This window comes from Triturus cristatus, chromosome 4_1 (assembly GCF_964204655.1).
Source record: "Triturus cristatus chromosome 4_1, aTriCri1.1, whole genome shotgun sequence".
In the NCBI taxonomy this organism is placed as follows: domain Eukaryota; kingdom Metazoa; phylum Chordata; class Amphibia; order Caudata; family Salamandridae; genus Triturus; species Triturus cristatus.
This window is the reverse complement of record NC_140585.1, coordinates 732,406,358-732,424,243: the sequence shown is the minus strand read 5'-3', so window position 1 is coordinate 732,424,243 and position 17,886 is coordinate 732,406,358. Positions and strand designations below refer to the sequence as shown.

Here is a 17,886-nt window from a genome sequence, read left to right as displayed (position 1 = left end):
CGACCGACGCCTATCGACACGCAGGGGTACTGCTGAAGAAAAAATTCTCCAGATCCAGTCTGACGCCTGGGGGTAATTCTAAGGTGAGGAATCCATAACTAATCTATGTCTCTTACACATATATTGTTAACGAAAATAAGTAATTTGTTCTTCTAAGTACTTACCCAAAATTCTTACACAAGTTTGTCTCATCTTTTAACATCAACCTCACCTTTGAGCTACCTATCTTTTACCTGACTCTAGATCTGAAAGGGTGCTTCAGTCATTATATTAACAAAGCGCTTATGTACTGTATTGACAAAAATAAGCCATTCGAAAAGTCTAATCAACTTTTTGTCGCCTTTGCGAAACTCCATATGCAGTCTGCTATTTCCAAAACTGGCATCTACAGATGGATAGTGAAATGTATCCAAACATGCTATGCTAAAGCTAAACGCAACCTACTAGTGCCCCAAAAGTGGAGCTTTTCTGGTGAATATATCTTCTATTGATATGTGTACGGGCGTTATTTGGTCAACACCATGTGCATTCAGTAAGTATTACTGTTTAGATGTGCTGTAAATTCACATGCTCCCTTGCTCCACCCCAGAAGCAGGTGATGATCATATATACCTACCTTGCTTTCCACATAATACTCATATCATATAATCAGTAGTCTCTCGCTGAGTAAACACGTACCATTTACACTACTCAATTTTCAGCTGGAAAATAATCTCAGGTGGAGGCAGTGTGCTTATGCATTCTAGGATAAGAGAGGAGTCACCACAGTCTTGTGACTTGAACTTCTTTGAAGAAAAACAAGTAGCAAAATATATATATATAGATCACATTCGCAGCCGCCACTATGTAGTTAAGGTTAGGCTAGAGATTGTATTTTTGGTTTGTTTAATAACTGTGGCCCCATTTAACAAAAGCTCATCCACTTTAGCTCCGTCTTGGAAAGTTTCACAATGATCCATCGAACTGGGACCTAGAAAAAGGTGTGCTTTTCCATTTTAATTCCCATTGTAATATTTGCTGTCTGACACATAGAAATGAGCTAAATGGAGTTAAACAAAATTTGGTTATAACTATAGTGAAAAAAAAATCTTTTTGTGATTTGGTACAACCCCCCTCAGTCGTTTTTGAAAAATTATCATTTAAAAAGGTGCTCGGGTCAACATAAAGGGGTTAATGCTGGTTAAAAGTTAGCTATATGGACCAATGGTGTCCAGATATGCTCTAACCTGCCCATTCAAAGTGGATGGGTGGATCCAAATTGGCTTGTGACAACATGGAGACTATTTTGTGGCAGCCATTACAGGCCTGGGGAACTCGGTCCATGAGTACTGAAAAAATTCCAATGGCCATATAAGGGGGCAGGGTGGGCACTTCCTAACTGACAGGCCAATGTTAAAACTATATATATTTGGGTGTCAGGTACCACAGTACCACTGCCTAGTACCATGGTACCGAGCTCAACACTTCCCATGGTACCACCGTAGCGGTAATGCTGTATCGCAGTAACGTGGCACCGCTATTACATTACAAAAAGTATTGGAAGAGTCTGGTCATAGAGCAGACCCTATGGCAAATCACCAGAGGGGATTGGCTGTCTGCACTGAGTTGGGCGCAGGGCCCGCCCACCACTGCACGTCTAATGGCTGTGCTCCTAGAGTAGAATGGGTGTCTGTTGGGGCGGCTCTAAGCCAAGCCCTGCGCCTAAACTTGTGCGGTGGGTTGGGATCAGATCCTGCCACCAACTGCCATTATGCAGTCCGTAGACCAAGCCATGGGCAAGGCTAACCCACTTCGATGCACAGCTGAAGGCTGTGGGCAGCAGGAGGTTGATCATCCACTGGGGATTGGGCACCCACAGGAGGGTTTGGTGCAGAACCTGGCCGAAGGCTATGCGCAGCGGGGTTTGGTCATCTGCGGGGGGTTGGTCTCTGCATGTTTATCGGTGGAAGGCCAGCTGATGGTTGGCTGCCCTCTGGGGGTTGTCGTGGGGGATAACCAGTGGCGAGTGGGTGTGGGGCCCGGCCGAAGGCCAGGCCCTGTGACCAACCCCTGTACTGCAGTATCAGCACCCCAGTAAGTTACTACAGTACTGGTGCTGTTGTACTGAAAAACCATTTAAGAAAAAGAGAAGGGTCTGGCCATAGACCAGACCCAATGGCCAACTGCAATTGTACAAATCGCAGGCCATGTGCCTTGAGAATTGGCTACCTACAGTTGGGTAGGCTCTGGGCAAAACCATTGCTGTACATGGCTGGAGGCCATGCGAAGTTGTGAGTTGGGCGCAGGCCGAGACCAGACCATGCAGCCAATTCCTGCTGTGCACGGTTGAGGGGTGGAAAGGGGTGGGCACAGGTTAATAAATAAAAATAAAAGTCAGAAATGTAGATAAATTGAGATGATTACACTTTAATGAGAATCATTTATTTTGCTTCAGCCAATGGTGGTCTGTTCCTTTTGGCACTAGTGTATTTTGTTGATCTGGATTCCCTAGGATGTGTTGCACCAAATTTGCCTCCATACTTTGTCTTAGATTGGTAAAACTAAATCTTGGCACGTTCTCCCTCATGGTTTGTTAGATTTTATTAATTGAGCCATCATTAATCTCTTTCTCACTATTTTCGATGATTTTATTGTATGGCTATGCTGGGCTGTGTTTTGGTTTTATCCTTTGAGTCTTGGTTTTTAATAGTATGTTGGGTAACACCTCTTGGACATTGCGTTACTGGTACACTAGGGTGTGAGCCCTGGTCAAGCAGCAACCACAGTCCTGGTCAGGGTAAGGCACAAGCAAACCCCAAATTAACCTGTGCTCAACCCCCCTGGTAGCTTGAGCAGTCAGACTTAACTTAGAGGCATTGTGTAAAGTATTTGTGCAACACTTCAACCAGTGAAAACACCACACAAAAAGGTCCCGCACCAGGTTAGAAAAATAGAGCAAAATGTAATAAATAAGACAAGACCAAAATGATGAAAAACTTCAACTAGTAGCACAGGAGACATTGAATTTTAAAGTTTTTAGAGAAAATAGCGCAAAAAGGCTTAAAGCGCCACTGTGGATATCTGGTTGCACCGGGACAAAGTCACAAGTTCAGGCCGACTGTTATGGAGCATGGGTAGGTTATAGGGAGCCATTTAGGCAGCGGAACAGAGTACCTTTAATCCTGGTTTGCAGAGCGTTGTGGGGGTCTGTGGTTCTGCGATGCGGCAAGGCTGCGGTGCAGTGGACCTGCGTCGCAAACTACGTTCCAGTCGATGGGGCTTGCGATGCCACGTTTGCCGTCGAGGATGCGGCGTGCAATCGGGGCGATGTGTCTGCACCTTAAGCCCACTTTCAAGGGTCCAGGACTGAGGTCCCCCCCCCCCCCACCCCTTTAGCAGGGTAGACTCGCAGATGTCAGAGTCCACAGGCAGATGCAAGGTTGTTGGAAGCCTGCTTTATCCCTGAGGCTTCAGATCAGGAGGACAGCCAACTAGCCCTTGGAATCACTCTGGTTCTTGGTTCGCGAGAAGCCGATCCAGTCATTCTGTCCCAGGCAAGAGAGCAGCAGCAAGCAGGTCAACACAGCTGGGCAGCAGTTCCTTCAGAGCGGCAGTGCAGCAGAGTGACAGCCCTTGTAGAAGCACAGCAGTCCTTCTTCCTGGCAGAGTTCCCACAAGTCCAGAAGTGTACTGAAGTTGTGTCTGAGGTCCTTCTTGTAGGCAACAGTTGTGCCTTTGAAGTGCACAGATGCCCTGCCCCCTCCCTCTCCCCCTCCTGCCCGGGTCCAGACTAACTACAGAGGGTATGCAGCCCTGCGTGGAGACAGGACACAGCCTATTCAGGTGTGATGCTTGGACCAGCGCCTCCTTCCCATCCTGCCAGTGATGGCTCATCCAGTCACACCTAAGCTCCCATTGTGTGTGGATGTCTAGGAGGAATACACAAAACCCAACTGCTAACTATACTCAGTCATAGAGACAGGCTGCAGGCATCAAATAGCTGAGGCAAAAAATGCCAACATTGTAAAAGTGGCATTTTCAGAATTGTAATTTAAAATCCGACTAAATCATAAGTTAACGTTTTAAATTGGTCTTCCATAGACTCCAAACATGAACTGCTATCTCTTCCCATTTGGAAATTACACTTATAAGGCAACTCCTGCATACTATTGGAGAGAGAGGCCTTTCAGTAGTGAAAAACAAATGTAAGAGTTTTTTTACTACCAGGTCATGTAAAACATAAAAGTACATGCCCTGCATTTTAAACACATTGCACCCTGCCTTCTAGGCTGTCCAGGGCCTACCCTAGGGGTGGCTTACATGTATTAAAAATAAGGTTTGGGTCCGACAAAAGGTTTATTTCATGAGGTCGAAATGGCAGTTTACACTGCACACAACGCCTCTGCAACGGCAGTCCTGAGACCTGTTAGAAGGGCTACTTAAATGGATGGCACAATCCGTGCTGCAGACCCACTAGTAGCATTTAATTTATAGGCCTGGTGTGCATGTAATGCACTTTACGAGGGACTTCTAAGTAAGTTAAATATGCCAGTTGGGTATAAGCCAATGTTACCTTGTTTTGAGCACAGAGCACAAGAACTTTAGCACTGGTTAGCAGTGGTAAAGTGCGCAGTCGTAAGGCCAGCAAAAACAATGTTAGCAGAAACAGTAGGTCTGAAGGCAAAAGGTCAAGGGGAAATCACACCAAGGATGCCAGGTCTAACCACAGCTGTTACCATGTGTCTTGTTATTATTATATTCCACTTACTTGTCTCTTTGGTCTCATTTATGTTCGGGCAATAGAGTCTTAGCCCATAAGTTGAGTTCTCCTCATCTGCAGCTTCTTTCAAATACTATCCTTAGTCTTCTCTCTACCCAATGTCCTTGAACTGGGGTTGTGACCTTTTTGTGCATCTTGAACTTTCTTATGTCCCACCAGTCCTACCTTTACTATGACAATCATGAGTTTCTGGAAAACTCTTTTGGCAAAAACATGGGGGAATCCAGACTTTTGAAAACCTTCTTGCCTCTTGTTCTTGAGGTGTGTAAAGTTTGTTTCCAAAGAAGTCTTTGAACTCCCTGTGATGGCGGCTCCTCCTCACATTTTCAGAGGTTTTGGAAGCTGTGCAGGATTGTCATCTCCCTGTCAGACTCTGTTCAGGAGGCCACAGGGCAACAAGGACCAACTGGCCTGCAACCATGTGAAAGGATGACTTTTACCACTGCCGCCCCAGGGCCTACACCCCATGGGTCTGCAATCTGGGCTAAGTACAACCCTTTCTTACTTGACTGTCAATAGTAGGGAGGGGGAGCAGTTAGTCTTCCCAGGGACGTTAGTATGGAGGTTACACATAAACAGTACCATCTCCCAAGCAGTGCAATGAGGCCAATGTTCAGCCCAGTGCTTCACTTTGTCGAAAAGACAAGTGTTTTATTACACAGAAAACATGGAATTCTACTACGCAGTCAATAATACATGAATACCCAGTTCATAGAGCAGTCTTTCTGCTCTGTGGTCCTCTGCCGTCTAGGCCTTCACCTCTGTCTGCTGAGTCTCCACCCTTCCACTGGGTTCCCCCTTTCCAGGTTCAGAGCTTGAGGTATATGGGACCAGCTTATGCTTCCACAACCACCCCTACACCTCCTCTGGGTTTGTATTAACACTCAATCTCTCCGAGGCCCAATCCCTTTGTCACCACATCTGTAGCAGCACCACTGGGCTGCTTTCAGTGCTCCTGCTGTAGCTTAATCTCACTGGCAGAAGGGAGTCTCAAGACAGCATGCGCTAGTTTTCTCTGGGGCTGTGCGGCGATGGCCCTGCAGCACATCGTTTGATGGGTCATGGCATGAGCGGAGTCTTCTGTCAGAGGCCCTCTTCCGGGCTGCAGAATACAGATTGCAGCTCACTCCTGCCATTTGATGGTTACTTGACTGATGCGCTTCTCACTACTATTCTCCAGTGACTACCTGCCACTTCGTTTTAAGAGTAACTGCTGCATGTTCGCAGATGACAATTCTTAAGCACAGCAGAAGCTAGACTCTATCACGGTGCCTCATGGCGGCAACCTAGAATCTTCAAAAGTGTCCCCGGGGCTCCTCTCGGGTTACTTAATCTTCAGGACTTGTGCTGACCCAACAACACACTTGGCAATGCCACAGTCTTGCAGTCCACTTGTGGGACATAGGGGCCACCGACCGGCGCTACCTGGGTTTATTACGGCCTACCAAACAGGCACACCGATCTAGGTGCCTGACGAGTTTGGGGATAACTGATAAAGGTGGCACTGCCAGATCCAGCAGTACTGTGAGGCTTACCACAGAAGTACAGAGAGGTGAGAGCAGGCTTCATCCAGCTATTTAGGACTCCTCTTCACCTAGATCTGTGCCACTTCAAAGGACTTCTTTCCTGAACAACAGATACTGTAGATCTCTCGCTGTACCCCTACCATCTACCTAGTGATGGTGGCAGTCTGAGTCTTTTATAGTCCAATGCATCAGGAAAGGCCTTTGCACTTATGGAATGCCTGTCTGTGATTCCCTCACCATAGCGTCTGGTGCTTCCGCCTTCCATCTAAGAAATGCCAGCAATACACCTACGCGGTCTGGAGAAAGCAACCTCTCCTTCAGCTTGTATTGTGGTCCAGGCTGTGGCCTTCCAAAATGGAACCTGCTGCCCTGTATCCCTTGTGCACAGCACACTATCATGTCTAGCTCACACGCACACTTAAAATGCACGGGATGTCAAGTTTAGGATTCTGGGTTCAACACGAGGAGTGAAATTCAGATTTATGGGCCTGTATGCATGCATTCATGTCTCACAGATAAGTCTGTCACTACAATTCAGTAGCATAGTAGGTTGCCATCACTAGGTTTCAAGCATGAAACCCACGACTGGAATGCTTGTCCACTCTCACTATGAGTTTGATTGGTGCTCCCCTCCCAGTTCTGGACTAGGTCCTGAAACTATGATTGTTAAAAGACCTTGCTTAGTTCAATGCGCACACATTAGATTAGTGTGTGGCATGACAATTAAAAAAAAATAATTAGGCTCACAGGTATGCAGTTCAGGCATGCAGGGCAGAGGACATGACTGTACATCATGCAGTTATTTCCCCTCTCCTAATAATGAAGGGATAACTCCCACCTTTTAACCCCTTCGCCTCTCCTGGCTGCTAAGTTGGTTGCCCTCCAGACAGAGGGCGTAGCTTTTTCTGAAGGAAGGTATAGATATACAGCATAATATAGACTATAAGCCAATAAGTCATTTCTTCAGCTTCCTCTGTTCCTTCAAATGCTTTTACAAGTGTGAAGAGCACTTTTCATTTTGGTTGGTTTGGTTCATCTGGGTTGGAGGGAGGGGCATTGGGGCTGAGAGACTGCTGGGAAGTTCTTTGATCGACAATGAATGGCTCCCTTTTACTTTTCCGTCACTTACTCTCTCCTCACTCAATGATTATAAATATTAGGCCAGCCATGGACACTTTCCGTAGTGGTTGTCTCTAAACGCTTCTCTGCTCTGGTATACAGACTGATAAGTGGTGGGCCGAAAGCAGGAGCCTTGAAGAAAAGCAGCTGTGCTGTCCACTGAAAAGAACCTTACAACCATAGTCCATTTTCATCTAAGAACTAATGTGTTCTGCAAATACAATTATTTATTTCTGGACCTCAAAGTGGTGCATCATGGTTGTTGATGGCCTGAATCTCAGAGACCAGACTACAGTAGCAAACAAGCTATCCACTGATTGCTGTTGGCTCAACATTTGTATCTAAAATCCCTTCATGTTCCCCAGTAACTGCATGTATGTCAAAACGTTATCTGCTATGCACCTATGTGGCCACTTAAATCATAATATGGGGTCATCTCAAAATGTTTACAAGCAGGAATGAATTTCTGGACTGCAAATCTTTCTCTGCACGGATGCAATCGATCTCGAGCTTGCACCCATTTCAGTTGAGGAATATTAAAAATAGCTTACATTTCTGTAGACAGTGAAAAACTTTTCCCAGACAGGGGTCCCTTCAGGGCCCCCCTTGTAACCAGATTGGAAAGTTTCCCAGTACCCTGGTAAGCAAGTGCTCCTTAGGACTTTTAACTTAATCTAACATTAAATGATAAAACATACTAATATTTTTTATTTTTTATTTTAGCAGGACATAGTAAATGATACTAAAACGGAAACCCAGTATAAAAATGTGACTACTGTTGCAAAGGATCCTAGGTATGCCAGATATCTCAAGATGGTCCAAGTGGTAAGTTACTTTTTTATTGTGTCTTTTTATTTGCAAATAAACTGGTAAGTGCAAGGCGTTTAATGTGGGTCCTACAACAACCAGGGGTTATTGGGCTCTATACTGTGTGAGTGCTGGTGGGAACTACTGGTGTCTCATGGCTACCTTTGCTATTTCACTCCAGTTAGATTAATTCCTTTTAGGTACTTCACACTCCTGAGCTAGTCAAGGCTTACACTAGCAGATTTTAGGGGTTAGAAACACTGCTTAAATGCAGTGTCAAGCCAGTGCTATATTTTCAGCATAAAAATGTCATTTAGCGTGGGCTCTGTGGCCACTGGTATCTGATGTGGCTGTATTTAAGTTGACTTGAAACTTCAGGACCTATTGGGTGTTTCATTATATTGTTTGTACGGAGCTCTTTTACATACTTTAGTCAACGAGACAGAGGTATCAGTCCGAAATATCACCCTGTAGTTATGCCTTGATATATTTGACCCTCTGTATCAATAGCTCAGGCTTTGGTGCAACACTGGACAGTTGAGTGGACTTGGCCATCAGTTGCTTAGTTTCCACTCATAACATTAATAAGTCCATGAACCTAGAATTTCACCACCTACTAGTGTCCCATCCGGTCTAGTCAGTGGTTGAGAGCAAATTTCTTTTAGAATCATATTGTCAAAATTAACGGTGACTGGCAGTGCCGTTACTAGGTGCACTCGCTTTAATACGACTGCAACATTCATAGTCCCTACTCGGCAGGTGCAACATCGGAAATCCCTATTTCACAGGTACTCTTTCACTACAATTACAGCAGGTATCTCTACATTTAACAGACATTACATCGCATGCAAGTATAGGTATAAACTTAAAAAAGAAACAGATGTTCTCAGCATCTTCCATATGTTGCAAAGAGACCCCTTTTTGGGTGGTCACCGCCAATTTTCCTTTTTCGTGGGACTCACTTGCTGGCAATTTGGAACTCTTAACAAAGGGATACTGCGATTGAGTGACCAGTGTATGTGCTCTGATTTGAAATTGACTTAGAGCCTCATTTGGCATATTTAATATTACTATGAGTCCATTTCATATGGTGTAAAAACGATAGTTAGGGCATGTAAAATTAGTGTCAGATGTGGACTGAGGCAGTATATAGTGCCATCCACTTTTGACCCTGAAAACATGACACAGGCCTGGTCCCCTGCTCCCATGGTTGCAGATAGACCTGTAAAAAACTCTTACAGACTTCAAAACCCACTTCTAAGTACTAACTAAATCACCCTTTAAATTACCTTGTTGATATAAGGGAGGGTGTTTAGTGCCTATAAGTGGTACGTGCCTAAATCAACGTTAGCATTGACTATAGTGGATAAAGCACCAAAAGCTATTTTCCTTGTATTGGGTTTTGCCGTTCACATAGGAAATACTGGTGGAGCAGATTAGATCACTATTTCTTTATTATTCAGTAGAAAACCGCTACATAAAAAGTTCAAGAACGTTTCATAACTATTTTTAAAAATCCAGTTAATTGGTAAAGTCAGATTTATTTTATAACTGGTTAAAAAATATAATTTTCCGAAAAGTACTGTTTATTTGCCTGAGCCGCTATTGGCTAATTAACCTTAATCTGCAGCTGCTGCCCCACCTGTAATGCGACATGAAATTCCCCAAAGGGTCCGCAGAATAGACCACGTTGATTGACAAGTTGACCTGAATGGGCAGGGATGGTTCATCTGACCAAATTCTGTACGACACGCCAGTCAGAGGCACATGTAAAATGTTTGCGCACAGGCTCAGATCACAGTTAAGTATGTATCCCCTGTCTGATTACTGCAGAAGAACCTTATTTTATCTTATTAGACTTTTCTAATTTTGTTGGGGGGTGAGGGTGTGTGTATGTATGTGGATATGGTTGTTTGTGTGTATATGTAATTACACATACACACGTTAAAGGGATGTTATAGCCCAGTGAAAATGTGAGTTAACACATACCATTTAAAACAAATTGATTCCTGTCCAGGGATGACATGGCCTGGCAGTTCGGTCTGGACTGTTCCCATGAGGCACAGGGTCAAGACTGATTTGCATATTGCTCTGTCTGAACTGGGGTGGCGTGGTGAGCAAAATAAGGATGGATTAAACCCAGATCTGTGACTGGGGGTGAATGTTTGACAATGTTCAACATTCCGTCCATCATCTTTTTGTGTTGCAAAATGTGAGTTAACACATAACATTTTAAAGAAACAAAACCACTGAAATTTATCATTTATAGTTATCTCAAGTGAAAATGTAAGTTTCAACATACCATTTTAAACAAACAAAACCACTGAAATTCATCATTTATAGTTATCTCAAGTAACTGTAACTTGTGCCCTAATGTAACTATAACTTGTGCCCTCGCCATGCACAGTTTTGTTATCAATAATATAATTTCAGATGTTGCACTCATGATATCAATTATGTCATAGAACATTCGGTGTAAATCCATGCAGTAGTTCTTCAGATATTAGTGTTTAAAAAGAGTTGCTGAGAAGGGTTTAAAGGGTTAATTCTTTTGTATACCTCTGCTGATTTAACTCATGACTTGCGGTTCCTGTCAATCACATTTTGAATTTTTAAACTAATGTGATTGGCTGGAGAACAGCTCTGAATGTTTTTTTCACCACCTTGAAATTCTTGAGTTGGCTGTGACTTGAACGTTTTGCACCATAGAAAAATATTTCACATTGCCATCGGCAGGCCACCATCCAATGTTCCTGATCCACGAGGATTGCTAAGGGGTACCCAGAAGCATAAAAAAATCCTGTCCTATTAACTGGAAAAACACCAAAAACCCTGTCTAAGTTGCCCCTTTCCGTACCAAGTCAGGTGAACTCGCTCTTACCCCTCATCACTTCAGATAACTAATGCAAAATGTTAAGGATACCAACAATCCCCCACCCCCAAATATCTATAGTCACCGTCACACATTCAATACCAACATTTTTCTTCACATTCGATGATCCTAATTGTAATGTTGTACAATTTTAAAACCTCCATTTATGAATGACCTAATAGCTTCCTCCATCTATTCCTTAGAGTCTGACTGTATTCTCCACATAAATCTGGGAGCAATCACTTTCCAAAATATCAGTCTGAAAATGATCCTAATATGAACATTTCATGGGCCACTGCCTTGAAATGCTTTTATTAAAATTGGCTCATGACTCTCAGGTCACAAAGGTTAGACAGCCACCCTAGTGGGAATGTTATGTGCCGACATTGACTTCCATTTTGCGATTGACTCTTAAATCACTTCTGATTTAAGAGTTTCAGGCTCATGAAAAAGAAAAACAAAGGCAAACACTTTAACACCCACAGCCAAATTTCCTGTGTCAAATCCCCACTGTTTAAGGCTTAAAGTCATGTGCATTGGGGATTGGCTTAGAATAGAGGTTTTTAGAAAGATGGCCTCGCTGTAAGCTAGGCCCTCCACCCAACCCTGTTCACAATAGTCATGTGCCACAGCGGTAGTGTGTCAGCAGTAGGTAGTATACAAGGTGTAGCTACAGACGAAGCCCTCACTCCGTCCCCTGTTACAAGGCCGAAGGCCATGTGCATTGAGCTTTAAATGATTGCCAGAGATAGAGCATATGGCCTTATTGCAGGCCAGACCCCGTGCCAAACAGCCACTCACTAAGCCCTTGCGCTCAAACACGTATGCGCTCACCCAAAGACTATGCACTGTGGGTGTAGGCTACAGGCAGGATGTAGAGCGCAGCGCCTGGGTGCTGGCAACGCAATGCACCCAACACCCGCACTGGTCACTGGAGCATATGGTGGGTCCCTAACACTGTCTGAGTTGGATTGCCTAAGAGAATACTGAGGTCTGCTCACCATAGTCCTTCGTCCCTGAGGTGGTCAGTGAGGTGAACCAGGATCCACTGGCCACTGTCCCCAATTCAGAGCTGGCTGCCTTTCCTGGGATGGTGTCACTGCTCCATGATTTTTTTCCAGTGAGGGCAAAGTGGGGAGTCTAACATGAGAGAACAGTGAAAAGAGTTTGAGGGGCCATGAATTATGCCAGGCTTTGCCTCTGGAGGTGACTATATGGAGCCCAGCCAGGAAAAGGAAAAGATGTCTTACAGAAAGGAATGAAACCAAACTTGCTGAACAGTTGCAGGGCCAGTTGGTGGCCACTTTGAGCGAGGTCCATGGTATACTGACAAGATGTAATACTGAGCAATTCTACATGATTTATGTTATCTGTTTTTACCCTAATCCTCTGTTGTTTCCTGAAACCTTTCTAATGTGTGTTTGAAAATATTGGTGTGTTCTTGAAATTGTTTTTATGTAAACTGCTCCTTTTTTGCAGTATGCAAAGGTTATTTTTTAATAGCTCTCAGCTATCTGTTGGGTCTTACTTGTGCTATATGAAACTGCAAAAATAAAAACTACAGCTGCCAGAGAAGAAACAAATTATTGATACATTTCCTTGTGAATCGTAGGTGTTGGAAATGGCCCTTTCTAGGGTGCTTTCCCGTGACTTTTTGTTTTTGTCCCTCCTGGTTTTCCACTGATCTTTTTTTGCTTACCTTGGGAATTTGAGTGCTTTGACACTGCCATTCAGTGCCAAAGCGCTGTGCTTATTCATGCTGGTGATTGGTGTATACACGAGTGGCTTATTGAGTTGGCTGTAAGTCCCTTGTCTAGTGGCAAGACATATACCTAGGGCATGTGACTCCAATGCTACTCCTTCGGCCTGCAGCACTGGTTGTGCCACCCACTGAGGTAGCTCTCCAAACGTACCACAAGTTTGCCATGGCGGGGTCTGTTTGTGCAGGTTACTGTTACTCAGCTTGGCATTTAAAAGCTACTTGCCAATGTTCTGCATGTCTCTCGCTACATTGGAGTACTCTCTGGCGGCAGGGTGCTGCGTAGGGAGGAGGTAAGCATGTGCACTAGATGCCCTAGTGGTGAATATCATCGGGTTGTATGTTCAGTACTGTGAGACCTACTTCTCGCATTAATTAACATGGGGAATCAATGAAAAGGCTATTGAGCTGTATGTCCTACGTACAGAAAAATAGCAGTATGGTGTAGGAAGCTGGCTCTGTATATACTATACCAAAGTGGGTTATAGAGTCCAGTAGAACCCCAAAGGTAGGCAGAGGTAAAGTTATATAGCACCTTACTCTCTATTTGAGGTAGTGTGGTCGAGCAATAAGGCTTTATCAGAGGACCGTGTTAAGCATTTGTTGTACACACTCAGTCAGCAAATGAATACACACACTCAAAGACTAAACTTCAGACCAATTGTTTTGTATAAAAATTGTATTTTAGTTATTTTATTTCCCAGAACCAAGCAAGCCTGGCACAGGTAAGGGATAAATACTATGCAGTAAATATACAGTTGTAACACAGTTTGAATTGCAATGGTAAATGTACTTTGATTTGATCACAATAGTGTTACTGATAATGCAATGCTTTTCAGGATACAGTACATATACTTTGAATGGGATTTTTTGTAAAATTGCAGGTAAGGTACTTTTGAGATTACTTTTCTTACACAGTGTAGTATACCTGGATACTACACTGGGACATTTCTTGTAAACAGGTAAGTAAAATCCTTTTTGTTCGTTAGTACAATTTTAAAGAATTTCTTTAGGTTTTCCAACTCCACCAGAAACTTTTCATAGAAAAATAGTAAATGTTATTCAATGGAGGAAAATAGTGTTATCGTTTTAAAGGTAAGTACTTTGTTGTGGAAGTTGGTGTTCTGAGGTTAGACTCGGGGGTCCCCCAGGGTCAAGGATGCACTCTTGTTACACCCTCGGCAGCACTAGGGTGGCTGGGTGCAGAATGCTGAGGCCCAATGTTATCCAATGGGTGATAGGGGGCCTCCGGTTGGTGGCTGCTGACAAGCAAGCCACTGGGTTATGGGAGCAAAGCTCTCATTATTAAGCTCGGGGCAAATGGGGGTTAGGCCAGCTCAAAAGTTGCACCCTCAGCGGCACTGGGGCGGCCGGGTGCAGAGTTCTGCTTTGGTGTCGGAAGCCCTGTAGCTTTCAATGGGGAGTCTCCGGTTTGCAAAAACACTGCAGGCTTGGTGACGAAGGTCTTCTGGGTGCGACCACCACTTTGAGAGGTAAGTTGGGATGTTGGGGGTTGGTTAGGCACCGATGGTTGGGCCACGTCGGGGGGCGTCAGGTGCAGGGGTGCCTTTTAGGGTCGGATCTTCTTACCAGCTCCTGGTCGCGGTTGGTGGGACCTTCTGGTTTGAGGCTGCAGGCGTCGGCTGGAGGCTTAAGGCAGGTCAGGGGTCGCCGGATCTTGGGTCAGGATCGCCGGGGAGACCTCCTCTTGGTGTTGGGCCACTCAGGCCGTGGGCGTCGGGTGTAAAGTGGTGCAAACTCGTGGATCCTTGCGAAGCTGGAGTCTGGTGTTTGAACAAATCCGGTGTTCACAGGAAACAGAGTCTTTGGGATTGAAGGCAGGTAGGTCCTCTGGGTTTCTCGAGGTTGCTGGCTGCAGGACACACCAGGATTTCGCTGAAGCAGGTTCGAGGTGGGGACAGGCCGGTAGGCCTGGGGCCAAGTCAGTGGGCGTCTCCTCTTGTTAGCTTCGGCACGGCTGTTCGATCCTCCTTCTTTTCTTCTTGAAGGTTCTTGTCTGAGGAAGCATGGTTCAGGGGTGCCCCTAAATTCTATATTTAAGGGTGTTACAGGTAGGTAAATGGTTGGGACCAATGGGTCCCTTCCCTGGGGTGTGTACACCCCCTATTATGCCACCCTACAGTAGGAGGGGGGCATAAACCTTCCCTGGTTGGCTGAGTCCCCCCCATCTGCAAGATGGCGGGGACTGAGAGTTGTGCTTCACCTTGCCTCCCCCACCTGAGGTGTGGAGTAGGCAGACGTGGGCACATCTCTCTTCCTCACTTGTTTTTCCCGAAGGTTCTCCCGACAAAAGTGGGTGTCAGAACCAGTGGGGACCAGTTGCTGAAAGCAGCAAGTGGCCTGGGGAAGCTCACAAAGGCAGCAAGCCTTTGAAGCTTTCCCTTCATAGACCCTGCCCATCCTTGGGGAGGAGGCTTGGCACCTTGTCCCAGCATGTGCATTGTTTCCGGCCCTGAAAGCAGCAGGCTCTCGACCCATGGGTCCAGAAACATGTCTGATGGTGGCAGCTGAAAGCAGCCACTCGGCCTGGACACTAGTGGTAGGTCGTTTTTCAGGGGGCTTCTCTAAGATGCCCTCTGTGTGCATTTTTTTAATTAAATCCGACACTGAGAAGTTGGATACCAGACTTCTCAGTTTTCAGTGCAGCCTTTATGGTGATGTGGAGTTCGTAATGACAATGACAAACACCCAGCACCATATACTCTTAATGGCAGCACTGCATTTAACAATGTCTAAGAATGGACTTAGACACTGTAGGGGTACAGAGCTCATGCACCTGTACCCTCACCACTGGTGTAGTGCACCCAGCTAGAGGGGTGACTGATCTATGCCAGGGCAGTGGGTTGTAGACATGGCACACAGGGATGTGTGCCATGTCGACTCTGCACTTTGTTCTGCACCAAAACATGCAGCCTGCAAAGGCACTGTGTGAGTGTAATTGTACGGGGCCTCTAAGGGTGGCACAATAAGTGCTGCAGCCCTTGGAGGTCTTCCCTGGTCACACTGCCCTGGGTACCTGTGGTACCATTTACCAGGGGCTGACCTGTGGCCAGAGATGCCAGTTGGGTTTCATTTTAATGCAGGTTTGGGCAAAGAACATAGGCCCTGGGCACCTGATTGACAGGAACCCAGGGCACACTCGAAGCGCATCAGCAGTAAGGCAAAAAGTGGGGGCTACCATGCAGAAAGAGGGCACTTTCTCACATATGGTGTTGGGTTTTGATGGATAGATAATGGCAAATCCTCTCCAGTAGTGAGATTGGATTTGACATTGCTAATGTGGAAATGCCATTTTGGAAAAGTGGGCATTTCAATGCTCGTGGCTCTCTGTGTGCCTGTCGGCCTGTCTATAGTCCACATCTGGGTGCTTGGGGGGACATCTTCATCTGTGCATTCCTGATAGACGGCCATAAGCTAGGGGCATGTGATAGAAACTGCAGACCTCTGACACTTGGGGGCCTTCCTGGGATGGATAAGAGTGGGTGGAATTGGCACCTGCATTCCAAGGGGCAGCGTCCTGGCCCCACTAAAGATATTGATCAAGCCTCCTAGGCTAGGATGGCAGACCAGACTTCATTTAGGCCTTTCAAACTGATCTCATCTTCAAAGGCCATTGTGGGTATAACTAATGCTTGGGCTCCTCCGTCAGGAGTTTACAGACCATTTTGGGATTGGAACCATACTACGCTGGTTCGACGCGGGGACATTGATGAGAGGAACCATTTTGGCAGGAGTGACTGCAACTGGATTATTCGCAGACCTGTGGTGGTCTGGGGCTGTTGTACTCCATGAGAGGGACTATCACTTGATGGATTTTGCCTGGATGTTGCTGGCCTGTATCTAATTACCAACTTTCGTTGCCAGGGTCCCTCAGCACTCTCTAAGGGCTGGTTGGCTGGCCTTCTGTCCACGAGATCCCAGGGACAGAAAGGATCTCCCCATTTCCACGAAATTGTATGGACCGCACAGGGTGCGGTGGAAATGGGTTGAAGTTATCGTCAGTTGGGACAAGGACTGTCCTGACGTTTGCAGTAATCACACTGTGCAGAGGAGTGTGCTTGTAAAGATCAGCGGCCCACCTGGGGTGCCGTAACGCGAGGAGTTAAAGGAGTGCTGAGTAAGTTTGGCAAGTCCGAAGGACCAGAGCTTGCAACCGGAAGTGAGTGCTAACTTGCAGTTTGTAGTGTGTGGTGTCCGAGTGGTGTTGGGGGACGTTTGTCGAATCCGCAGACCCAATTCGGAAGCCTGGACTGTCTCCGACCTCCAGATCGGGAGGACGACAGTGCCTGACACTCGGATGCTGGCGCTTCTACCCCCTCCCCCCATGCCACAAGGTACTCTGTTGTTGGTAACATCTTGACTGGACCTGAGGGATCTTGTTGTGCCTTGTGTGCACCCACAGCTGGCTGACGGGAGCAACTGCGGCTCACACCTTCGCTTTGGGGGGTGGGGGGGAATATCTTTAAATTGGAAGCGCGCCAGCTTCCGGTTTCACAGTCTTTTGCCTTTGGGGTGTGGGGATAGTGATTCCGCACTCATCAAGGTGCCGCTGGGTGCCTTGACAGCCTAATCTGGAAGGATGAAACCAAGTAACATTTCCGTTCGCTTTAGGTGGTCCTGACAATCTCCGCATAGTCAGCGGGTGCAACATGTATCGTTGGTTGGTGTAGTTTGAGTGGCTAAGGGGCTGGGTCATGAGGTGTAATCAGAACCTGTGATTTATTGATCATTACAACCGTACCCGGTATGCAATATTTGAGTGTCATGATTTATGCTAATGTGATAGTGGGAAAGTGGAATACCTGTGAACAGCCTGCATATATGTTTGTCGTTTTTGATGTGGGAAGGATCGGTTGGATCGTGAATACCTTGGAGAAAGAAGGCACATGGGTTTATGCCGCTATCGAGGCCAAGTGGATAACGGAGCAAGTGAATTCCTATGTTCATCACGTTCTGCTGCTAATTGGAGAGTTTGACAATTGCATATAACTGTAAAGCATATCTCCAATGTGTATGTAATTTT

General features: G+C 45.7%; 1 protein-coding gene across 1 annotated transcript in view; it reads left to right on the top strand.

The window, feature by feature from the left end:
* WASHC3 (WASH complex subunit 3) overlaps window positions 1-17,886 on the top strand; it is a 126,950-nt gene that overhangs the window by 82,934 nt on the left and 26,130 nt on the right. The window contains exon 5 of the mRNA XM_085653226.1: window positions 8,128-8,229. Within this exon, the coding sequence (XP_085509352.1) occupies window positions 8,128-8,229 (102 nt within the window). The remainder of the gene's footprint in view (window positions 1-8,127; window positions 8,230-17,886) is intronic.